The sequence below is a fragment of the Schistocerca gregaria genome, chromosome X (assembly GCF_023897955.1).
Source record: "Schistocerca gregaria isolate iqSchGreg1 chromosome X, iqSchGreg1.2, whole genome shotgun sequence".
Taxonomy (NCBI): domain Eukaryota; kingdom Metazoa; phylum Arthropoda; class Insecta; order Orthoptera; family Acrididae; genus Schistocerca; species Schistocerca gregaria.
The window spans coordinates 256,679,542-256,706,360 of record NC_064931.1 but is presented as its reverse complement, the minus strand read 5'-3'; the positions used below and the strand labels follow the sequence as shown (position 1 = coordinate 256,706,360).

Below are 26,819 nucleotides of genomic sequence, written 5' to 3'. Positions count from 1 at the left end.
AGCTCAGAAAACGTGGAGCCGTAGGAAAGGATTCAGATGGCACGGGCCGCGAAGCAGTCATTAAACTGGTGCATGTTGTGCTTGGCAGCATGTTGTGCCACTGGGTGTTCAACTTTTGTTCCTGGGTACAATTTAGCAGTTTATTTATTTATTTATCCATCCGCAGACAATCAGGATTGTACGGACGTTGCCTTTTTTTATTTTTTAAATTGTGAAACAGATGTTCATCAGTAAGAAAGTTGTATGTTTTAAACTATTCACAATGTTTTTCATGTAGAAATCATACATTAGCACAGTTCAGAGAGAGAGAGAGAGAGAGAGAGAGAGAGAGAGAGAGAGAGAGAGAGAGAGAGAGAGAGAGAGAGAGAGAGAGAGAGGGAGAGAGGTTGATAGTAAATGACAATCCTGACTGATCCGTCTTCGGTCTGTTATTCAGAGAGATTCTCCATTCCCTCAAACTGTTGTAGTCAAACTATTGGCGTACCCCTGGACACAGAATGTAGTAATTTCACGACATTATTTCCAACATGCATAGTAAATTTCTAATTTTTTATCAAGTTTCTTTTTGAGAAAAGAAATACTTTGGTGTCAAAGTAGACAATCTGCCAATACAAATAGCAAAAGCCAAACTACATCTCAAAACACAATAGAACATTAATTTTCCATTTTTCCTTATGTACCACAGATTCTTTTTATTATCTAGTAAGGTAAATGTGTAATGGTCATACTGAAAAGGCATTAGTGTACATTAGTTGGAGATCAAAGAAATTGTAGGATACATGACAGGTATGTACATTCAAGTTCTAAGGCCTCCGATTTTTTTTCTCCGGACTGAAAAGAGATAGAAACATTGGCATTGTTTTAAAATGAGGCCGCGTTCATTGTCAATATGTCCCAGAGATGGCAGCATCGTATGGCAGATGGAATTTTACCGCCAGCGGCGAGAATGAGAACTGTTTTAAATACTTAAACTGGTGACGTTTTCCTTACTTGAACAGCGTGCAATCATTCGATTTCTGAATTTGCGTGGTGTGAAACCAATTGACATTCATCGACAGTTGAAGGAGACATGTGGTGATGGAGTTATGGATGTGTCGAAAGTGCTTTCGTGGGTGCGACAGTTTAATGAAGGCCTAACATCGTGTGACAACAAACCGAAACAACCTCGGGCTCGCACAAGTTGGTCTGACGACATGATCGAGAAAGTGGAGAGAATTGTTTTGGGGGATCGCCGAATGACTGTTGAACAGATCACCTCCAGAGTTGGCGTTTCTGTGGGTTCTGTGCACACAATCCTGCGTGACGACCTGAAAATGCGAAAAGTGTCATCCAGGTGGGTGCCACGAATGCTGACGGATGACCACGTGGCTGCCCGTGTGGCATGTTGCCAAGCAATGTTGACACGCAATGACAGCATGAATGGGACTTTCTTTTTGTCGGTTGTGACAATGGATGAGACATGGATGCCATTTTTCAATCCCGAAACAAAGCGCCAGTCAGCTCAATGGAAGCACACAGATTCACTGCCACCAAAAAAACTTTGGGTAACTGTCAGTGCTGAAAAAATGATGGTGTCCATGTTCTGGGACAGCGAGGGCATAATCCTTACCCACTGCGTTCCAAAGGGCACAACGGTAACAGGTGCATCCTACGAAAATGTTTTGAAGAACAAATTCCTTCCTGCACTGCAACAAAAACGTCCGGGAAGGGCTGCACGTGTGCTGTTTCACCAAGACAAAGCACTCGCACATCGAGCTAACATTAGGCAACAGTTTCTTCGTGATAACAACCTTGAAGTGATTCCTCATGCTCCCTACTCACCTGACCTGGCTTATAGTAACTTTTGGCTTTTTCGGACAATGAAAGACACTCTCCGTGGCCACACATTCACCAGCCATGCTGCTATTGCCTCAGCAATTTTCCAGTGGTCAAAACAGACTCCTAAAGAAGCCTTCGCCGCTGCCATGGAATCATGGCATCAGCGTTGTGAAAAATGTGTACGTCTGCAGGGCGATTACGTCGAGAAGTAACACCAGTTTCATCGATTTCGGTTGAGTAGTTAATTAGGAAAAAAAATAAAATAAAAAAAAAATAAAAAATAAATGTAGGCCTTAGAACTTCAATGCACCTCGTAATGTTATAACTTAACTACATTTAACACTCTGACAATAAAGTTGACATAAACAATAGATATGGGAAAAAATTCAATCAGTCATACAAACAGGGGAATATGCACACACTTCGACATTTTCTGTGATACCTTAACAATTATTTACTTCAACAGCATTTTGTGTTTATATATATATATATATATATATATATATATATATATATATATATATATATATATATATTTCATTAATCAATACTACTTCATCACTGCAATTAAAATATTCTTCAGTAAAATACTTTGTTTTATATCAGTACAAAGATCATTCAGTGTCACTTCATTCTGTTGGACAGCTGGTTGGCGACCATGCCCACATAAAATGCTGAGCAGTAATTACATCAGAGCTGGTATATAACATGACTTCCTTCACAGATAGCCCTGCTTCTGATATGATTGAATAAGCCTGTGACCCTATTGGAGAAGGTCTCTCTCTCTCTCTCTCTCTCTCTCTCTCTCTCTCTCTCTCTCCTAATCCCAATGTTCCCCAGTACAGCCACCTTCTACATTATTCTCAAAATCCACAAACCCAACATTGGACACCTCACGGTAGCTAGTTATTGTGCTTTCACTGAAAGAATCTCTGCTCTTTTTGACCAACACTTCCTACCGATTGCCCAAAGCCCAGCCTGCCATATCAAAGATACCAACTACTTTCTTATCTAACTCTCTATCATTGAAACTCCATTAGCACCTGGATACATACTTATCATTGTTCATGTTAAATCCCTGTACACCAATATCCCTCCTCCCCAAGGCCTTCCCACTATCGAACACTACTCAAACACCATACCAATCATATAATCGCAACCAACTATTTCTTTGGTGATGGGAAGGTATATTAAAAAATCAGCAGCACAGTCATGGGCACCAGTGTAGCACCCTCTTATGCCAAACTGTTTATAAAGCATATAGAGGAAACCTTCCTAGCCTCTCAAAGATTTTGTTTTGCTCCTGATCTGGTCGCAGGGCAAAGATATCAAATATTCATTCCTCCACAACCTGAACACTTTCTCTCCCATATGCTTCACTTGGTCCTCCTGAAACAACTGTTCTGCCTTTCTGGACATTGATCTCCATCTCTCGATGGCCTCATTTATATCTCTGCCTATGTTAAACCCATTAACCACCTGCATTTGGACTAGTGTCTCCCCTTCCACACCAAAAAATCACTCTCATACAGCTGCACCACCTGTGGAAGACATATCTGCAGTGATGAGAATTCCCTTGTGCTGTGTGCTGAAGGTCTCACATATGCCTTCACAGACAGGCTCTACTCTCCAAACCTAGTCTGCAGACAGATTTCCTGTGCCATATTATCACATGCCCCTAATTCTCCCAACACCCTCAAGAATCAGCTGCAAAGGACCCCCCCCCCCCCCCTTTTTCATGCAATATCACCACGGACTGAGGCAACTGACATATCCTTTGCCAGGGCTTTGATTATCTATTATCATGCCCAAAATGGGTGGTATCTACTCAACATAACTCCAAACCTTCCCAAAGTGACATTCTGTTGCCCACCCAATCTACAGAACATCCTGATCCATCACTGTGCCACTCCCATCTCCAACTCCCACATACCTCCTCTTTCTCCCTCTACCCATCCTACCCTCCAAACCCCCACCCTAATTCACCTGTCATTTCCACTTCCCTGTGGAAGACACAGGTTCAAAACCCACGAAATCCATCCACTTGGCACTTTCTATTCCAGTCTGGTCACAGAATTATTTCGTCATATCAGAGGCAGTGCCACCTGTGAAAGAAGCCATTCACATCAGCTATGTTGCTGATTTTGCATGTCACTTTATGTGGGCATGACCACCAACCAGCTGTTCACCACAATGAATGGGCATGTTGAATTGTGTCCAAGAACAAAGTTGACTGCCCAGTGGTGCAACAGACTGCTGAGCACAACATGCTGGAGTTCAATGGCTGCTTCACAACCTATTTCATAGGGACACTTCCCCCCAGGACAAGTTTTCGTGAACTATGTAGACAGGCATCATCCTTGCAAAATATCCTTCTTTCCCATAATCCTCCTGGCCTCAATTTATGCTAAACCACTGTCCCACAACCTCTACACTACGGTTTCCCCTTCCTTTGTTTTGTCACCCCCTCCAATTAGCGCGTCCATGTCATCCTCATCGTATGTCACATGCCAGACTGTGCACCTGCTGCCTCTCACTGAGCTGCTAGCTACCCATACCCAACCTCTCTGACAGCTTCCCACCTCTTTCTCCCTCCACCCACCAAAATCCCCATCCTCGTCCATTTGCCAAACTGGTTTTCTGGCACTGTGTGTCCAGCCAGCACAATATAGGTGCATAGGTGCACAAGGGTGTGTGTGTGTGTGTGTGTGTGTGTGTGTGTGTGTGTGTGTGTGTGTGTGTGTGTGTGTGTGTGTGTTCTCTCCTTTATTCCAAACTATTTACACTTTTGCCATAAATTTCCTTACTTATGGTTTCCAGTCTAAATTCACAGTTTACAGCTTAGGACCTAAGCTGTTAATGTGCCAACTTCAATCAACTATTGTGGCAGAAACTGAAACTACGAGAAAAAAGGCATTCACGTCATTCAAATGTTGACAAATTAGAAAAATATCCAATATAATGAAAACTGAGTACTACAAAGGATTGTTCACTGCTGCACTCCAGTCTCTCTTATGACCACAAAGTCAATGACACATTATTAAATGGTAATTGTTTTTCCCCTTTACCTCACTTTCTTTCTGCATTACTCTTTAACAATTTGCTTGAAGCTTTATGTTTTTGATCTCCATTGTTTCATCCATTTCACAGGGAGCCAGAGTATTTTTCATCTAGAATTAACACTTACTAAGAGAGAGAGAGAGAGAGAGAGAGAGAGAGAGAGAGAGAGAGAGAGAGAGATGATTATCATCAACTAGATTATACTATGGCCCTTTTGCACAATTTTCTTTCTCAATTGGACCCAATCACCTTCCCACGCAACAATTCGAGCAACACTTTCTATGTCTCCTCCATTTTCTTAGTTCTAATTACATATTCAGACTTTCATGTTATTTGCAAATTTGATCTTTCTCTAGTGTAATGTTCGACCTTTTCTCTAAAATAAAATAAAAAAATATAAAGAAATAAAAAATAAACCAGAAGCGCTATCTTTAATTATCATGTTATGTGTGAGAAAACAGCATTCTACTCAACCAACAAACTCTGTCTGTTTTGTTTCTGTCTCCATTACTAGTGAGAGATTTTATCAACTGCGGAGTCATGTGCCATTTAATCATCGTAATATGAGTTTCTGGAATGACTCTCCTTCATTCCATTACATGTAATAATTTTTCTTAAAAAACTATTCCTTTCTCCAATGACTCTCTTGGTACCACAAAAGGAACAGCCTGGCTTCAAAATAAAAATGATCTTACTATATTGGAAACCTCCTGAAATGTGCAATAGTTCAAACCACTGTAGATGATTTCCACTTGGTAGTTAATGTTTCCCCAGTTGCAGTAAATTTTGTGATTTGAATAAAATATTATACAAATGTCACAGAAAACAGTATAACAGATTTACCTTATTATTAGATTAAATATGACTTACCATAAAAGATTTCTGTTTCCGATATCGCTTCTGACATTTAGTTTCTGGACAACAATACTGTGAATCTTTTATGAAGATTTTGAGATGGCCAATAACCACTGTAAAGAACAGAGAATGAGATCTTAACTATTCAGAACAATAAAATGTTGAAGATCACAATTACAGTTACAAATGGTACCTGTACTACATTGTTACTATTACAAAAGATTTCCATGACAGTGCCTACAACTGACTGTACATATCCCTCTTGATGTAGTTGATGTCTGCCAGTGGCCACTGACCACCTGACACCAGCTAGTGCCCACACAGGGTGTCGCGAAACTTCGTGTCTTGCACCAATGATCTACAATATACTTCCACATTCACATTGGCAAATGTATAGATATTCAACATTTATTTGATTTTGAGTGATAAATATACATGCTAAATTACCTGAATACCATGCAGTAACAACAGTGCTGTGACCTGAATATTGAAGTATGTAATCTACAACTGTGGGCAAAATTTACCTGAAGGAATATGTTACTGCACAGATTCTTGGTGTTCTTGTTTTGTTATTAATAATTATATTTATCAGTAGTTATTTTTATTTGAGATTCTAGTATTATTCTTGCAGAGATACAATGAAAGTCACACATTTGAAGGTTACAAGGAGAATTACTTAAGCGTTGCAAAACAGAACATCAGAAGTAAATAGTCTAACATTTGCAACATTTGATTCACTTTCTATTCAATAAAAGGGGGACAACCATGGAGGCAGCTCGAAACACTTGTGAGACGTATGAGGTACCAATGAAGAAATAACCACAGAAATCTCACTTAAAGTAGGATTATTTGAGCATGAATTGTTCACTACATTCAGGGAGACAACAAGCTTTGATGCAGAATGTACTTTATGGTTACCACTATAGTCCACGTCAGCATATCTGATCTTTGGTCATTCAACTTTCGTGAAAATTTTCCATTCAATGGGCAAGATCCGTAAGTCAGGTGTGGGGGTACTAAATGCTCTAATTCAGTACAACAACAATGATGGGGGTGCCCAGACCTGCATTTTCACTTGATCATTACCTGCTGCTCACCGAGTATTCCTATCCAATATTGTTACAGCTGACCAGATAAAATGCCTTAATGTTAACTACATAAATACTTATTAATAGGTGAGCCCTAATATAAAACACCTGTTGTAGCAAATGGTAGTGTGCAGTCACCAGAGATAACCTTTAGCATCTGTTGTGCAAAAAGATTGGTGTGCACTTCAAACAAATTCTCTGAAGTGTCTCCACACACCCCCACTGACATTTCGACCCTTTGGAATGATAAAGTTTCAACTGACAAATCGAAAGAAAATGAGTTGTTAGTGTGATAAGGTTCTATCCGACTTCTGCTACACATAGACTGTGTGTATGCGGCAATCTGTGGAGAAGTATCCGAGTTGCAATAATGCTGAAATTCCAGCTGATATCACTTTGATTTGTTTAGATGTCAAGGTTCTATTTGACAGATAGAACAGAGTGTTTCTACAGATAAATTTTAGTTAAGAATGACAGAGTTCCTAGAGCTCATTTGGAACCTTGTCATATGAATGTGATCTAGTGAGTGATTTTAGGAGCATCATTTTGTAAATCTGACATTGTTTCTATTATTCATGAATCGTTAGGACATTGCTGCTCTGGTTTATTGTTTGTGTGGTTTTCATATTAAATAATCATGGATGCAATTAATGACTGGATAGCTGAATAAATAGAAGGTTCCAGCTCACCACCCAATCCAGAAAATTCAGATGTTGAAAGCAGTCCTGATTGCTCAACCTACACCAACTGTATGCATGTGCTTCCAGGTAAGTTCCAAATGTAAATACATGCTATGAAATTAATTTATATTATGTTTTTTTTGTTATGGGACAAACTCAAGGTGACAAAAATACAAACACAAAGAAAAGAAAGCATTTACTGACACACAGTCATGGAAATCATTGGTAAAAAGAAAACATAGCCAATTTGGAGAGGTCAAAGTGTTCCAGCAAAAAGCACCAACACTGAAAGGTTGCATAAATATGTGCAAATTCAAGTGCAGAGCACGAATTGAATAAATTGATATGAAAATATTATTTTGTAGTTATTATTAGTTAAGTCACAATGAGAAATACCACTTTTTACTCAATTCTACTGAGTGAAGTGTAACTGTGCATCCAAAAATGAAGATTAATAGACTGACTTATAAAATATTTAGTTTCAAATATTTTTTTAATGTTCAATGAGAAAAAATCCAGGTAAAAAAAGGGGGGCTCGTATACCATGTTCATAAAACATATAGCTCCTGCTAGTAACACACCACCACGTGACAACACAGGTATCAATCAGAACAGTTCCAGGAAGCTTGGTGAGGTTGAAAAACAATAGTTAAAGCAGCATATAATTTTTTTCCAGTTGAAGAGTCACTACTGCAGAGTTCAAAAAGCAAGAAAATACCTTGATTCAAGTTTATCTCTTTTTAAAATGTACTGCCTTTATAAAGATAAATGTTAAGAAGTTAAAACACCAGTCAAGTACAGTATGTATAGCCATATTTTTGTCATGGAATTCAGTTTAGGAATCAATGAGAGGAAATCTAATCGTTGCTACCTATGCGAAGGAATACAAAGTGTCAAAAACATACAACACATTCACTGAATGTTTAAAAGAAAATTACTGTGGACATATTAAATAAAAAGAAGAATTGGGAACACTCAGAGATGAGCACAGGAAACAGAAGTCTGCCCCATTCCTTTGCTTTGACCTGCAGTATGTAATCTCGTGTCCAAGAGGAGAAATTAGTATATATTTTACAAAAGAAAATTAAATTTATACGATTTAATAACTCATAATTCATGCAGTAAAACTGTATCTTAGACCCTGCAGACAGAAGAATTGTCTGGCAGATTTTGAAATAACCTTGCAGGCACCTTTAAATCCATTCCAGACAAGGTAAATTATGAACACAATATTATCGAGCTGATCACATGGAGCAATTCCTACATTCCCCAGAAACAAAATTCTTTTATTCCCTGTGCTGTTTTGAATTTCCCCAAAATCCTCATGTGAATAAAATTATAATGTTGTAGTTGGTGCCTGGACATTCATACATTCAGAAGACACAGTGCACACAGTCCACTGGAAAAAATGAGTTTTCCCCCCGTTGGATTCCAAAGATTATTGAAAAATATCGATCACAAAATTCCTCTTTAACCACTACAGCTCTGAAATGCCAATTTTTATGACTTTGGATCAATGTTGAAGAAATTTAATTTTCAAGTTCTCATATTTGCACAAGAACATCACTGGAATTTACACAAGGCCCAGCACATATTTCATACAAAAGATGATTCATTCAAAAGATTGTGGAAACTGTCAACTTGAAATTTTGCCAAGGAGGGGCACAATCAAAGAGCACAACTTTCATTTCTGAAGATAATTAATGTACAGAATTGAATGTACAGCCAATTAAGCCAAAGAATTGAACAACACTAAACCATTACTATCAGAAGAAAAGAAGAAAAATATCAGCGACATGCTGAAGTACATGCCTCCTGTGGATCAAGATTATTACTAAGCTTTCATGGGATTACATTTCTTTATGAAAAATTATACATAGGCTAACTTCATTGTACTGAAATTTAAAGACACTTTTTCCTTTTTTGTATTCAATTATTTTTCTTGTAAGTAATGATAAAGTTGAATATTTATATAATTATTACCTTTCACTAACCAAAACTTATCATCCTGACACAAACATTATGATTTAAAGTGACTGAAGAAACAACTGTAGAGGCAGACAACCAATGAAAATGCACGATATGCTTAATAGCACAAACACATACACATTTCTTGTACTTTTCAGTAGCAGTTTTACAAAGAATGAGGTAGGGGGAAAGTTAACACAGTTATGTTGCACTTTTGTTACTGTTTTTGTAAACGTTCTTTACAGCCCATTCTGACAAGCACTACCTTTTACTATATCAAGAAAACACTATTGCAGGTAGAGTGATGCCTGAATAATGAGTTAACGAAACTTCGACATCAATTTACATGACATTGATTAGTTGGGAGCTTGTCATTCCAAAGGGTTAATTTGCTGCCAGTATCTGAGATGCCTTTTGCTAAAAGGAACAACGAATAGCCAAGCATCAAGTGCTACAGTCTGCTGATTTGACAAAAACAGCTATCCAGCTGTGCGTTTAGGCCATCCCGTCACATTTCTTCCCATCACGCATTCTAAAAAATTTACCTTCTTGGTTGGTTGGTCTTGGGAGTAAAGGGGCCAAACTACAGGGTCATTAGTCCCTTTTTCCTCATTCAGATAGGTCTCAACTTAAAAACAGTGCCAAAAAGGAGTTTGGGAAAGTAAAAGGCATAAAACTAACTTCGAATCACACTGAAAGACAAAACGACAGAAGCTAACAGAAAGGGGAGAATGTACACTAAAAGGAGAAAGTAATGGAAGGTATTAAAAGAATACAGCAGATGACCTGGGCTGGCTGTTCGCAGCAGTAAAAAAAGGACAAGCCAGCCATCATGCAACACACTAAAATCTCAAGCTTGAAAGACAAGGCTAGAGGAACACAGACAGGGAAAAGGTGAACACCAACAGCAAAGAAACAGTGAGGAAGAGTTAAGATGGATGGAGGGTGGAGGCCTGGGAGAGATTGTGAGATACCCCCATTTTTAAAAAAAAAAAAAAAAAAAAAAAAAAAAAAAAAAAAAAAAAAAGCAGCAAAACAACTTCAGCCATTGAGGCGCTGTCTCCCAACACCACTGGCAGTGTGGCAGGAAGGTTAAAAGTCTGCTGTAGAGCAACTAAAATTGGGCAGTCCTACAAGATGTGGACGACAGTCATGTGGGAGCCACAGCAACACCTATGTGGGTCCTCGCAACAGAGGTGACCATGTGTCAGCCAAGTATGGCCCATGTGGAGCTGGCAAAGGACAACATAGTCCCTGCGAGTGGCTCACATGGATGAACACCACAAATTTGTTGTCTCCTTGATAACACATAGTTTATTTGGTGTACTGAAGGTGCACCATTTAGTATTCCAGATCCCAAAAACTTCACAACAGAAGACCAATCAAAGATCAGTATCCGGCAGGCCGGTCTCCAGAGTTGGTTTACCAGTAGCTTGTTTGGCCAGGCAGTCAGAAAGTTCATTGGCCAGGATCTTGACATGTCCTAAGGTATAAATGAAGGTTACCGAATGTCCACTGTTGCCAAGGACATAAAGAGACTCCTGGATAGTTACTACCAATTGATGGCAAGGAAAGCACAGGTTGAGAGCTTGTAGGCTGCTTAAGGAGACACTTAAGATGATGAAGGACTCACCAGCACAGGAGCAAATATGCTCAAGAGTGCGACAGATGGCTACCAACTCTGCAGTGAAAACATTGCAGCCACCTGGCAAGGAGCACTGTTCAATATGTCCAACGTGAGCATAAGTGAAGGCAACAAAACTGTCGACCATTGATTGGTCGGTGTAGACTGTTTCTGAGCCCTGGAACTCACCAAGAATAGAGAAAAATTACCGGCGGAGGGCCTCAGGTGGAACTGAAACTTTTGGGCCTTGCGATAGGTCCAGACATAGACAATGGAGGTATACATAAGTGGACACGCAAGAAAGGTGGTAGAGGGAAAGTGTCAAGTTCAGTAAGAAGCAACCGAACACGAACTGCAAGGAAATTCCCTGTTCTGGTCCGCCGTTGCGGGAGATGGATCATTGTGTTAGGGAAAAGAAGACAGTAATTTGGATAGTGAGATGAACTATGAATGTGGGTGGTGTAATTTGCAAGAAGTAGTTGCTGCTGGAGTTGCATTGGAGAAATGCAGCTTCCTCGAGGAGGCTATTCACTGGGCTTGCCAGGAAAGCTCCCGTCGCAAGCCAAACTCCAAAGTGGTGGATAGGGTTCAGCAGTCAGAGCACGGGGGATGATACTGAACCATATACCAGGCTCCCATAGTCCAGACTGGACTGCTGGAGGGTTTTGTACACCTGCAGCAGTGTAGAGCAATCAGAACCCCAGTTGGTGTGGCTCAGGCATTGAATAATATTAAAATGCTGCCAGAACTTTTCCTTAAACTGACGGAGACAGTGAAACCAAGTTACGTGAGCATCGACGACAAGTCCCAAAAAGCAGTTTAAGTCTGCACTACATAGAGTAGTTAGTCACTGAGGTAAAGTTAGGGATGTGGGTGGACATATGACGACGACATAAGTGCATGACAAGTATTGGTGACCAAATATTGAAAGCTGTAAGTGAGAGCCCATTACTGCGCCTTTTGTATGGCTCCCTAAGACCGGCGTTCAGCCACACCAATAGAAGGGGAGCAGAAGGAAATAGAAAAACATTAGCCTATTTGAGGGCAGGTATTGAGGATCCAACTGCTAGTACAAGACCATTAACAGCAATTACAATGAGTGGGACACATGACAGAGCCTCCACGAGACTCAAGGACCCAACACAACTGCCGGCTCACCATGTGTTCAAGCAGCTTGGATAGAATGTTGGTGAGGCTCATAGGGCGATAGCCATCCACATGTAGCGGGTTCTTACAAGGCTTTAGCACTGGGAAGATGATACTTTCGCGCCATTCCGACGGCAATTTGCCATAATTCCAGATGCACTGGTAAACCACTGACAGATGTTTAATTGTGATTCTTGAAGTTTTCCCGGCGTATTGAATGATCGATGAGATTTCGGGATTGCAGCTGGATCATGTAGACTTCTTGCTACAATATTTCGGTTGGCAATTGTCCAGCCATCTTCGGATGAGTGTCCGTCAATAGAGACTGCAAGGTCCCGGAGTCAGCTTTATAGAAAAAAATTGGCGAGAAAACGCATGCGCATTGGCCTCCGTCACAGGAGTGTCCTCTATCGAAATCCGCACCCTCTGGAGCTACTGTTCTATCTGTAGCACGCAGGTGCATGTGTAAAGGTGAAAACTACACGTTCGCCCTCTTTGAATGCGCGCCTGCGTCGCTAAAAACAGACGTCAGATGTCGCCAAACGTGTCATTATGAATAAAACTTCTTATCTCAGAGGAAATTAGAGAGATCACCAGGTCCCAAGCCTTGTCCAGTTGAAAACCACCATCATGATTTACAAGATTTCCCACTAGGCGTATCTCCACCACAGATTCTTTAATTACTGAATCCCAGAAAGTTTTCGCTGGGGCCAAGATTTTCGTGGCAGAAAAATCTATAGCGTGTCCTGTGGTAATACAGTGCTCAGCTACGGCTGACTTACTGGGCTGCAAAAGGCGAGTGTGTCATTCGTGTTCAACGCACCTTTCATGAACTGTGCGTGTCATCTGATCGACGTAAGCTTTGCCACACTGGCAAGGAATTTTACAGATCCCGGCCTTCCGCAGACCCAGATCGTCCTTCACTGAACTAAGAAGGGCACTAATCTTCGCCGGTTGCTCACAAAAGCTCCACGTCAGAAGAGCAACATTTCTGCCATGGAAAGGGCCGCATTACGAAAGCTACGAGAAGATCCTCACACAGTGGTCTTACCAGCGGATAAGGGAAACGCTACAGTGCTATTGCTGTGTGAGGTTTATATTTAGAAGATCTACAACTTGCTGAGTGAATCAGTGTATCGGAAGATTGACAAAGACCCCACAGCGAAAGTGGATAGAAAAACATCAGCCCTGCTGAATTCTTCTTCTATTCCGCAAGAAGTGGCCAAAAGACTAAGACCTCACAGTTCTGTGCCACCCAGGTTATACGGTCTTCCGAAGATCCATAAAAAAAGAGTTTCCGTTACGGCCGATCGTCAGTAATATTGACACCTCCATGTATGATTTGGCGATACATCTTGCCTCTCTACTGAGACCTTGTGTGGGGAAGTGCGTGCATCATGTTCACAACTCGGCTGACTTTATCAACAGACTGAAGTCACTACAACTCAGTGAAACTGACTTACTAGTCAGCTTTGATGTCATCTCACTTTTCAATAAGGTTGCTCTTATGGATTCTTTGTAGCTCATCAGCAATAAGTTCACTGCCGACATAACAGCGCTTTTCCATCATGTCCTTCCCTCAACCTACTTTTTATTTAACAAAAACTATTTTGAGCAGACTGACGGTGTTGCCATGGGCAGTCCTCTCTCGCCTTTGGTAGCAAACTTGTTTCTGGAAGACTTTGAGGAAAGGGCACTAGACTCTGCAGAACTTAAACTGAAAGTTTTCTGGTGATATGTAGATGACACCTTTGTAGTGTGGCCAGATGGTGAAGAAGAACTGTCATGATTCTTGCAACATCTGAATGCAATCCACAAGAACATCCAATTTACGATGGAAGTAGAGAAGGATGGTTGCGTGCCATTCTTGAGCGTCTTGGTTACTAAGAGTGTGGATGGGTCATTAGGGCATTATGTCTACCGTAATCCAACACATACGGACCTTTACCTGCAAGTGTCGAGTTGTCATCATCCTACACAAACTACCAGTGCCCTTAGAACGTTGGTGCGCCGGGCTCATGTTGTTTCTGATGGAGACAGCCTTACAAAAGGAGCTGGAACATTTAGAGTCGGTGTTCAGAGGTAATGGTTAGTCTCCACATCAGATTAGAACAGTGCTAAGAAGAAAGAAATGTGACCACCTACAAAATCAAGACGATAAGGAGCTATTCAAGTCCACGGTGTTCCTTCCATACATCGGCAACCTTTCATCTAAAATAGGCTGGATCCTAAGGAAACATCAAGTTAAAGTGATCTTCCAGCCACCGGCGAAGATTAGTGCCCTTCTCGGTTCAGTAAAGTAAGATTTGGGTCTGCGGAAGGCCGGGATCTATAAAATTCCTTGCCAGTGTGGCAAAGCTTACATCGGTCAGATGACACGCACAGTACATGAAAGGTGCGTTGAACACGAATGCCACACTCGCTCTTCATAGTCCAGTAAGTCAGCTGTAGCTGAGCACTGTGTTACCACAGGACACGCTATGGATTTTTCTACCACGAAAATCTTGGCCCCAGCGAAAACTTTCTGGGATTTAGTAATTAAAGAATCTGTGGAGACACGTCTAGCGGAAAATTTTATAAATCTTGATGGCGGTTTTCAACTGGACAAGGCTCTCTAATTTCCTCTGAGAGAAGACATTTTATTCATAATGACATGTCTGGCGACATTTGACGTCTGTTTCTAGTGACGCAGGCACGCATTCCGACAAGAGGACAGAGATGTATTTTTCACCTTTACGTATGTGCCTGAGTGCCACAGATAGAACAGTAGCTCCAGAGGGCGCGGATTTCGATAGAGGACGCGCCTGTGACAGGCCCAATGCACATGCGTTTTCGCGCCGATTTTTTGCTATAAAGCTGACTCCAGGAACTTGCAGTCTCTAGTGACGGACACTCACCTGAAGATGGCTGGACGAATGCCAGTCGAAATATCGTGCCAAGAAGTCTACATGATCCGGCTGCAATCCCGAAAACTCATCGATCAGATGTTTAATTGTTCGGGAATGGGCCAGAGGATGTGTCAGGATAGTCGGCAAGGGCACTGAAAAATTCCCACTCACTAAAAAGAGCATTATATGGCTCAGGGTGGCATGGAGCAAAATAATAGGTGTTGTCGTTCCACGCACTGTGAGGAGAGAAAAGGTGGGGCTGTAATCCTCAGATGCAGAGGTGCGAGCATAATGCTCGGCAAGATGCTCTGCGATTATGTCTGGAACGGCAGATACAGCTCCATATGTGGAAATTCCAGGTAAACCTGTAGGTGTCCGACGGCCATGGCGAAATCGGAGCTTGCTCCAAACCCGGGAAGGAGAGGTTCATGTTTCAATCGTGGAGATGTATCATTCCCAGCACTCCTACTTCTGTTGTTTGATGAGCAGGTGGTCCTGGGCAAGGAGCTGTTTGAAGGCAATGAGATTCTTCAGGGATGGGTGGTACTTATGATGTTGAAGGACCACCTATGGTCTCTAATGACTGCAGCAATTTCCAGTGACCACCAAGGCACTGACTCCCGCCAAGGGCAACCTGAGGAACAAAGTATTGCCGATTCAGCTGTGGCAACAATTGTTGTTGTGATGGTGACGATCATCTCATTGATGTTACCATGCAATGGAGATTCAACAATGGTAGCGGAGGTGAAAGTGTCCCAGTTAGCCCTGGGAAAAGCCCATCTCGGCAAGTGTCCAGTTGAGTGATGGTAGGGTAGGGACAGGAAGAGTGGAAACTAGCCACTACAACACAAGTCGTCATGAGCTCTCCAGTGGATAAACTGGACTTCAAACCGAGAGATTAATGGCCGAGTATTTTCCATGTGCCACAATGAAATGTGTGGGGGGCACCTGTATTTAGGAGGCTAAGGTCAAATTGAGTTACCATGGCCGGTAACCCTGGTTCCATCCCACAAAGGAATGTGGGCATTAAAATCACCTAGCAGGGGGTCAAAAAGTTTCTAGCCTAATAAATAAAGAATGACAGAAATTTCATAATACCAATTTACTTTTCAATATAATACCTGTGTACACTAATACACTTGCTGTCATGCTCAGATAACTTCTGCAAACCATTCAAATAAAAAGTCTTCGGTTTCAAGTCCAACTAAGCATTCACAGCAGCAATCACTGCATCATCATTGTCAAATCATCGTCCTTTGAGGTCCTTTTTAGGTTTGGGAAAAGATAAAAGTCTGATGGAGCCAAATCTGGAGAATACAGCAGATGCCGTAACAATTCAAAGCCGCAGTCTTGCAGAGTTTCCAGTGTTGCGAGGACTTTGTGTGCTGGTGCATCGTCCTGATGCAAAAGAACTCCAGGCGCCAGTTTTCCGAGCCTTTTTTCCTTTATCTCTTCTCTCAAACGGTGCAGGAGGTTACAATAGTAAGATGCATTGATAGTTATGCCCTTTTGCAAGCAATCCGCCATAATAGTCTCTTTTGCATCCCAGAAAACTGATACCATCACCTTAACAGCTGATTTTTGTACCCAGAATTTTCTTCGAGTAGGGGATGAAAAATGTTTCGAATTGTGTTGTTTTGTCTCAGGATCAAAGTGGTGAGCCTGAGTTTCGTCTATTGTCACATACCTTGCAAGAAAGTTGCTTTCATCCGCTTCAAATGGGTGGACGATTTTTTCACAACACTGGGCCCGTTCCTGTCTCTAATTTGCATTCAAGTCTTTCAGGACCCACCAAGATGAAAGTTTCTGCATTCCCAAAATATCCACAACAATGTCATGAGCACACCCATGGGAGTTTCCAAATGTAGTTTAATGTGCTGCAACATCGTTCGATGATCCTACAAAATCGTATCGTGAATTGCAGTCACTGCTTCGTAAGTGGCAATAGTGACAGACCTGCTCTTTGGCGCATCCTCCGCACTCATCCTTCCACATTTGAAGTTAGACACCCAGTTTTTCACTGTTGCATCGGACGGAGCACTGTCCTTAAGTGCATTCCACATGTCCACGATTTCCTTGGGCGCCATTCTGTTCAAATGATGATATGCAATCACAGTACAGTTCTTGATTTCACCATTTTGCTTACACTACGGTATACAAAGATGAAGCCACAGCCGTGAAATTTGACTTGCATACACACAAAGTGTTGCCACAAAAACAGGTGGTGGTGGTGTTTGTGCATGACATTAGGGTAGCTGTCTTGTGCTAGAAACTTTTCAACCATTTCTCATAGAAATAGGAAAGGTGGGAGGAGTTGGAAATTAGTGCAGCCAATATATGGAGTGGTGCTTCACCATCCGGAAGGAGGCAGATATTACAGATGGTAATTTCCTGTGTTGTCCTCAGCCTGACAGCCACAGCTTTTAAAGGTGTTTGCTACAGACAGAGGTAAGAACATTGATACAAATTCCACCTGATGTCTGTCACAGGCAGAACAGTTTTTGTAGAACCCTTGATAGCCAAGAAGGGCGGGAATCTGCGTTGTAGGAAACCAGGTTTCCTGCAGAGCAGTGGAAAAAAGCAGGTGTAAAGCTTAATGAGTTATCATAACTCAGCCAGGTGGAAGAAAAACACCGCAATTCCACTGGAGGATGACACTTTCTGTAGTTGAGGAAGGCATGAAGTGTCCAAGCCAGTTTACACCTCAGCGTCACCTGCTGCCAACGGTTGAGTATTTGTATCCATTTCCATTGTGAGTGAGGCATTGGCAAGATCCAGGTCTTCGGGGGACACTAAAATCTTCACCTCATCCTCAGATGCAGAACTGGCAGGGGCTAGTGGTGTTAGGGCCACAGAAGGGTTCTGTTTCTTAGCAGACTACTTCTTTGTCTGCTTCCTCTCTCGCTTCTCTTTAGGGCTTAGTGGGAGGCCTTCTCCAAAGTAGCTTCAGGCACGAAGGAAGACCAAGATGCCCTTCGTCCAGCAGCTTGTGGCTCCTTCAGCCACTGGCGGGTGTCCCCTTTGGCATTATTGGAGACCTTGGAGAGTCCCAAGGGATCCCTTCTGTGCAAGAGGAAGCGGAGGAGGCTGTGGCCTCTCCGGCTGTGGGGAGGGACCGATGTCCTTGGCATTTGGGGAGGACAGGGGGGGAGGGGGGGGGGGGAGTATTGGTCACAAAGTAGTAGGTGCTTTGGGGTGGCCCACTGTATGAGAGAGATATATCAGAACCACTGCCGCAAGTGAGAGTGATGTCAACATAGCTGCAGCATACCTAGATGTCAAGTGACTGGGGTTCTTTGTAAGTCAGCTAGTCCAGGGTCTTGAACTCAATAATTTTCCACTCCTTTTGGAATACTTTGCAGTCTGGCAAGCAGGGAAGTGGTGCTCTCTACAGTTTACACAAGTGGGAGGAGGTGCACATGGAGTATTTGGATGCAGTGGACATCCACAACCTTGGCATTTGGCACTAGAATTGCAGCGGGAAGATAGCACTTACAGCACCACATAGGTGGACAGACGTATTGTTTTACGTCACATTGACCTTTTCAGGCAATGAATCACCCTCAAAGGCCAAGATGTACGCACTGGTACCAATCCTACTGTCTTTGGGTCCCCTATAGATGTGCTGGTTGAAATGAGCATCCCACCATTCTAAATTGGCAGGGAACTCTTCATCAGACTGCAAGAGAAGGTCGTGATGGAAATTAATCCCCTGAACCATGTTGAGACTTTTATGGGGGGAGGGGGGGGGGGGTGTGTGACAGGAACGACAATATCACCCAGCTGGTCACAGACGAGCAACAAGCAGGTCTGAGCTGGGGATGCTGTCTGAATGAGGACTGCCCCATTTCTCATTTTTGACAATGCAGCCACTTCCTCAAACTTGTCCTCCAGGAGCTCGATAAAAAATAGAGGCTTTGTAGCGAGATTCGAGTCCCCATCCATTCTACTGCAGAATAAATACCTTGGCAATGTTCTGTTTTCCATAGTTATATGTTCCCATGGTGTGGCTAGGGAGGGGAATGATTTAGAGTCATATTTCTCACCATTAAATTCGACTTTACCTTTTTCAGTGACTTGCGAGACCATTTGGTCCCCAGAAACAGATGACTTGGTCCATTTCATTGTGGGTCATCTGCTTGATGCCACTCATCCTGATCAGAGGTTCTTCTCACAGGTGCCTCCCAGCCACAGCAAAGGCCATCTGGCACAATGGCTGTTGCCGGGAGCCCTGGTGCCGCAAGAGGAGAGCATCTACTCTTTGGTGTATGTGGGGCATTTGCAGCTCAGGCATCAGCAGTGCAATCCCTGTGTTATCAGGGGGCTACCACCAAATGCGTACATGGTGGCCCCACCATGATGGACTCGCTGCCGTGGTGGATATTGAGTGCCAATAAATTCGATACTGTCATGGGGGCAAAAGACGACAGCAGACTATGGTATGATTTACTCTGTTAGGTGTTCTCGTCCAGATAACAGGAATGCAGGTGGAGTTGCAGACCCAGGACAATATGGGGTGCAGAAGGTCAAATCACAGACTGGATATGTGGTGCACCACGTAAGGCGTCCTTCCCGAACAGCCCACACTTTGCATAATTTTGAAAGATATGTAGGTCAAACTCTAAAAGGAGGACTACAACTGATTCGGCCGAAAAGTTGAAGACTCCCTATAGTCACCTCTTATGATAGGTAGGAATACCTCATGCATATTCTAATCCACAAACCCAAAGGAGACTTTACCTTCTTCACTGTTTCTCAAATGACCATCAAGAAACTTTCTTTCTGGACAAAAATGCATTTCAGCTTGGGTTTCTGACATATTTAGCTCCAAACCAGTGGATGTTTATACAGGAATCAAAAAAACTATCTGATTGTTGTTGGACTGTTGTATAAAGTATGAGACTATATTGTTGATCATTAATTTCTCTCTCATATTTTACTGATATGTGTAATTACACACTTTTAACTTTCATATGGTCTGTATCTACGTGAAGTCCTATGTTATACTCAAGAAGCATTTTGGGACTACAATAAAAATATGTAAATCTGGCAGTGAGAGTATATGCAAGAAAAGTATCAATTCCACACACAAAATCAATCAAACCGTGCCGTCACAAAAAAATGAAAATTAAGTCAGTACAAGCAGAAAAAGTCTCAGCAGGGCTGCAGTGTCGCAATTCCTTTAATTTTTCACCTTTAGATCTAGGTGGGAGCAAATTAAGAAATCCTGTCAACATATAAAGATAATCCAAATTGTTTGAACCATATGTTGCTGATGTCAAGTATTTCATTGGTAGCCATTTCAGTAGAACTGGTAATATTTTCTGTTCCTATGGATGTATTAATTACCCAAATTTTCAAGTGAAATTGCAAGTGTAACATTATTTATGATGTAACAAATAACATAGGACCAAAATGGAACCCAATGGTATACAATGTCTGAGTGCTATATGATTGAATTTGAGGTAACAAACATTGCTTTATAACAGGCAGATAAAAGAAAACCCACAAAGTTGCTATGTCTACCACTCCACTATATTTTACTCATTTTATCCAGTGGGGTTTATGTTCGAAACACACCTGAGTTATACATATTACCAAAAGCTTTTGTTAAAAAGTGTGAAACATTTCAAACCCTGAAGGTCCTTTTACAGGTGGATATCATCATTTGTTGTTATTTTAAATAATGTTTAACTCTTGCAAGTGGATATCATGTTTCACACAATTAAAATACTTCCCACAGGTTATAATAACTAATACACTGATTCCAGTACCCCTCTGCCAAGGAAAGTATAGCATCTTTTTGAAATCTGAACTGTTTGTTACTCAGAGTTTTTTTTTTCCTGTGTAAGTTTACAAAGTTTACAGTGTATGATTTCCTGAAAAACACTAAAATACTGGCAATATCGAGATCAGGAGTAATTCTTTACTACTGTTACCTGAAATTTTTTTGTGAAGCGATTTGACAACAAAGAATATGTGTAGGAAATACCTGCCACTTTAGGATATATCAGAATGATGAGTGTGGTACATTTTCCATGATGAATTTATTACGGGACAGTTTTGTGCATGATCAATATTACATTTATTAAATGTTGTCCAAATTAAATGCAAAAATCAACTTCAGCATTTTCTGCATATTTTAAAAAGAATTCAACACATTTTGAGAGACAACTGGTCATTTTTGGTGACAAATGGATACACATCATCATGTCAGAAATGAAACACCGATCAAAGAAGTGGAAAACAAAACCAGCCAAAGTCTATTTCACATGCCAGAGAGATTACAGCCAGTTTGTTCTGGTAGCCAAAAGGCATTCTATTCTTCTTGTTAGTTACCTCAATTTTTGACAGTTGGAAAATCTGAAAAATTTGACAGTTTCCAACTTTTATGTATTTAACAATATCAATAGAATTTTGTGCCTGCACAACTTTTTTAGTAAGATCATGATGTTATGCCAACTACAATTTTGTGCCTGCACAACTTTTTTAGTAAGATCATGATGTTATGCCAACTACATACTGGTATTTGGTAACTTCCAGAATTAAACCTTGAAAATGGAAATTTACTAACCTGAAAAGTGCTGGACAATGTGCACTGACTCGATAGGGAACTATACCCACAAATTCGTATTTTTTCACTCAATGCTCAACTAGCTCTCATAATTAACTGCGAGTATTGTTATAACGAACACTGACTGATAGTTGATTTAAGTTCTACGTATCAACAATTTTTATGAAACACCATGCAGGGAAGTTGTTCCAGTTCCTCAATCAATGAAATGTCAAACATACAGCAATATATACTTAACTTTTTGCGCTTACATCTGAGTTACGTACCTTCCAGTTATTTTCAATGGGAGTGGAAAGGATCACTATTTTTGTAAAAGCATCTACACACACAATCAACAAAAGCTTGCTCTGGTTTATTCACAACAAGATTATATATATATATATATATATATATATATATATATATATATATGATGTAAATAAAATAGAAAGAAACTTCCACATGGGAAAAATATATTAAAAACAAAGATTCCAAGACTTACCAAGCGGGAAAGCGCCGGCAGACAGAACAAAACACACAAACACACACACAGAATTACGAGCGTGTGCGTGTGCGAGTGTACACCTGCCCTTTTTTCCCCAAAGGGAAGTCTTTCCGCTCCCGGGATTGGAATGACTCCTTACCCTCTCCCTTAAAACCCACATCCTTTCATTTTTCCCTCTCCTTCCCTCTTGCCTGACGAAGCAACTGCCAGTTGCGAAAGCTCGTAATTCTGTGTGTGTGTTTGTGTGTTTTGTTCATGTGCCTGTCTGCCGGCGCTTTCCCGCTTGGTAAGTCTTGGAATCTTTGTTTTATATATATATATATATATATATATATATATATATATATATATATATATATATATATATATATATATATATGATGCTCCATGGTAGTAGTGTAAGCTATTGTCAAGCACTTCGGTTCAGTGGTAGCTTTTGTCCCTGCAACAGCCCATCAGAGCCAACTAGCTCTTTTGTGAGCTGACAGCTTCTGATAAAGAGGTGACTCATTTCGATTTTCCTACATGCTTCTTAGTTTAAAATATTAAATTTCTTGCATGTTTGTATATTTATTTGGCCAAGTTCTGTGTTTTAATACTGTGTAGTGTATATTTGCACCGTCTTTAGTATGGATAGTGACTTTATTGTTGTGTTCAAATGCAAGCTGCATTGCCGACCTTTCACTCACAGTTCCAGGTAGTGCCGGCTTTCGTCATGCAGTTTGAGGCTCTTTCCAAATGACATCACTGTCGGGACAAGATGTAGGAATCCAAGGGATGTCCAGCACATCCCATGAGTCTACCAGGCAGTCCATGCTGAGACTAATGTCTCACTGTAGTCGAGTGGGGGGGTCATTCCAAGGTGTGGCAAACAGCAAAAAGGCTTCTCTGGGCACCAATCAAATAGCTCCCCAGTTCATGAGTTCAACAGGTTTCAGGAGCTATCTGTGTCTGATAAAGAACCTGATCCAAACACAATCACCTATCTTGTTTCAGAGGGAACTCCTTGGCCTGCAGGATCTGAGTAGTCACAGAGAGTGAGATTGCTGATAACTGGAAGCTCCAACATTAGACGCATAATGTGGCCCCTTAGGGATATGGCTGCCTAGGAGGGAAGAAAGTCATCCCACATGTGGAAAGGTACTTCCATATGCCATGAACAGTACAGGCTGAGCCAACTGCAGGTGGTGGCTAAGAAATGAAGGTGGACAAAATGTCAAATTGTTGTCACACAGTTAGCAGGAAACCTATAAAATGACACTCATTCACATCCCACTCACACTGACCAATACAATCACTCTTGTCTCACAGGTCTTTATAAAAAATAGGTGCCATTCCTGGTATTAAAACAGAAGTAAAATCACAGAAGATCTAAAAGAAAGACAGAGGGAAATGTTATTGGCTGACCTTAGTGGCTGACCACTTACAAAAAACATGGGTGAGCCAGTCACTCTGTTAACACATTTAAGATCATCCTAAAACTTTTGGAAACGAGTTGGATACTCATAAAACCTTAAAATTCTAACCACATTGATTTCAATATCACTTAAAATATAGAGGGCAAATCTGCTGTTGTCCTCTGAGGGTCCACCACACCCAGGAAGTCAAACTTTTTTATGAATAGCTCCCAATCTCCTAATGGAGATCTGCACACTGTTGCTGATGTCAACACTACAATATGAACTACAGCTAGATAATGTAGTGTTGATATTAGCAACAGTGTACAGGTCCCCATTAGGAGATTGGGAGCTATTCATAAAAAAGTTTGACTCCCTATTATGCCGTCAGACAAAAAGAATAAGTTATTAATCTGTGGTGATTTCAATGTAAACATTCTAAGAAATTCTGATAGAAAAGTGAACTGGAAGTGTTATTAATGACATATAACTTAGAATCAATTATCAGCTTCCCTACATGTATAGCTCAAGACAGTAGCACTCTAACAGATAACGTATTTTTACAGCAACAGGATGTAGAACTAACACATGCTTTCCCTATGATAAATGGATTAACAGATCATGTTGAACAACTGATTAACTTACTAAACCTAGCAGGGTGTACAGTTCAGAAACCATTCAGTGGAAGTGTAAGACTGGTCAATCCAGTATCTATAGAGCACTTCAAAGAGATGTATATAATGAGCCAAACGCTAATGATAAATGCAAAATATTTCTTGATAAATTTATCTCTCTTTTTTGAACACTGCTGCCCCAAAAAATTACTACATGTAACACCAAACAGTTTCCAAAGAAACCTTAGATTCCTACATGTTCTAAAGTGTCTTCAAAAAGAAAAAGAAAATTGTATGAGACAGCAAGAATTAGTAAAGACCCAGAAGTAATTTTACACATTAAAAAGTTGTCTGAAAATCAAAAAATATGTATATAAGAGATGAAATTAACAGTTAGAAGAGAGACAGGAAAAGTAACCACTGGGGCAGGTAGTATTACTATTAAAGCGAATGAGACCACCTTAACAAACAGTACACAAATAGCTAAATGATTTAACAACCATTTCTTAAGTATAGGTGAAAAAATTGGTGAGAATAGTTCAAAAGAAAATGCCAAGCAGTACATGGAAGAGTCATTTCAAGAAATCCTTGTCAGATTAATTTTTATCTAACAACCTCCTGTGAAATAAGGAAAATAATTAAATCTTTGAAAAATAAATGTTCCGTTGGAGTAGATGACATCTCTAACAAGATATTAAAACAATGTTTAGCAGTTACAGCTGGTTTTATAAGTCACATCTGTAATGCATCATTACCTCAAGATATTTTCCCAGACAGGTTAAAATATGCCATTGTCAAGCCTCTCTACAAAAAAAGGGGACACCACAGATGTCAATAATTACCAGCCAGTGTCCTTGTTTAGAGCATTTTCAAAAATTGCTAAGAAAGTGATGTACTCATGAGTAGTTAGCCATCTCAACAGTAATGGAACACTTCGTAAATCACTGCTTGGATTTCAAAAATTCTGTTCTACTGAATCAGCAATATACAGTTTCACTGCCTACATAATAGAGCCTTTAAATAGCAAAATGTCACCAATAGCAATTTTCTGGGACTTATGCAATGCATTTGATTGTGTGAACCACGACATGAGGTTACAGAAATTACAATTCTGCAGTATAAATAGAACAGCACATAGAGTGGTTTAAGTCATATCTACAGAATAGGAAGCAAAACGTTTCTTTATAAGCTTTAGGTGGTTTTAGGAAGTTTCCCACTTCATCTAACTGGGGTGAAATTACATTAGGTGTTCTACATGGTTAGATCATGGGACCCCTTCTGTTCTTGACATATGTGAATGGTCTCCTCCTTATCTGCAACAAGAAGCTAAATTGACACGGTTTCCTGATGATACAAGCTTCATTATTAATCCAGTAAAAGAAACTCCAATAGAAAATGATACAAATAATGTCTTTGGAAAAATTATTGATTGATTTTCTGCAAATGGGCTTGCTCTGAACTTCAAAAAAACACAGTGCATCCAAATTTCTACTGCGAGGAGTACAGTTTCTACAATAAATATAACACATCAACAAAAGTCAGTAACCAGGGTAGAGCATACTAAGTTTTTGGGTGTACATATAGATGAGAATCTTAATTGGAAAATTAACAATATTATGAAAAGGGAATTTGCTACTCACCATTTAGCAGAGATGCTGAGTCACAGATAGGCACAACCAAGACTCTCTCAATTTTCTGCTGCCAGCAGCAGCACCAGTGCATGATGGGAGTAGCGAATGGGTGGGGTTAAGGAGGAGGCTAGGGTGGGGAGGGGGAGGGATAGTATGGTGGGGATGGCAGAGAGTGAGGTGCTGCAGGTTCGACAGAGGGCAGAGGGCAGGGGCAGGGGGCAGGTAGGGTGGGGGGAAGTAGCGGAAAAGGGGAGAAATAAAAAGACTGAGTGTGGTGGTGGAATGATTGCTGTGCAGTGCTCGAATGGGAACATGGAAGGGGCTGGATGAGTGAGGACAGTGACGAACAACATAGGTTGAGGTCAGGAGTTTTTTTTTTTTTTTTTTTTTTTTTTTTCCTACATGCGACTCAGCATCTCTGTTATATGGTGAGCAGCAACTTTTCTTCTCACAATATTGTTGCATTCCACCCTGGATTTTCCATTGTTTTAATTGGAAAATACATATTTTGGATCCCTAAAGTGACTAAGTTCAGCAACTTTTGCAATAAGTATAATTACTAATTTAATTCACCGCTTAGGCAAAAAGTATTCACTGCTCAAAAGAAAGTGGTTAGAGTAATGTGTGGGGCTCATAATTGTACATCTTGTAGACATCTGTTTAAAAGGTTAGGAATTCTTACAACAACCTCACAGTACATTTACTCAGTAATGAAATTTATTCTCAACAACATGGACCATTTTTAACATAACAGTGACATTCATGATTTTAATACCAGAAGAAAGAAAGACTTACACTATCCTCTACTTAACCTATCTTTGATGCAGAAAGGGGTAAAATATGCTGCTGTAAAACTTTTCCATAAAGATGAAATAAAATGTCTGACAGACAGCAATAATAGTTTCAAAAATAAATTGAAATTGTATTTCCTTGACAATCAAATAAGAGGCAAAACACAATTAATACCTTCAATGCAAGATAGTAATGGTAAT

At 40.7% G+C, this 26,819-nt stretch overlaps 1 protein-coding gene across 4 annotated transcripts in view; it reads right to left on the bottom strand.

Annotated features, from left to right (window-relative positions):
* The window catches only part of LOC126297610 (uncharacterized), a 261,978-nt gene that overhangs the window by 144,482 nt on the left and 90,677 nt on the right, over nt 1–26,819 (bottom strand). For all 4 annotated transcript variants that reach the window (XM_049988614.1, XM_049988615.1, XM_049988616.1 and 1 more), the window contains exon 11: nt 5,749–5,846. In XM_049988614.1, the coding sequence (XP_049844571.1) occupies nt 5,749–5,846 (98 nt within the window). The remainder of the gene's footprint in view (nt 1–5,748; nt 5,847–26,819) is intronic.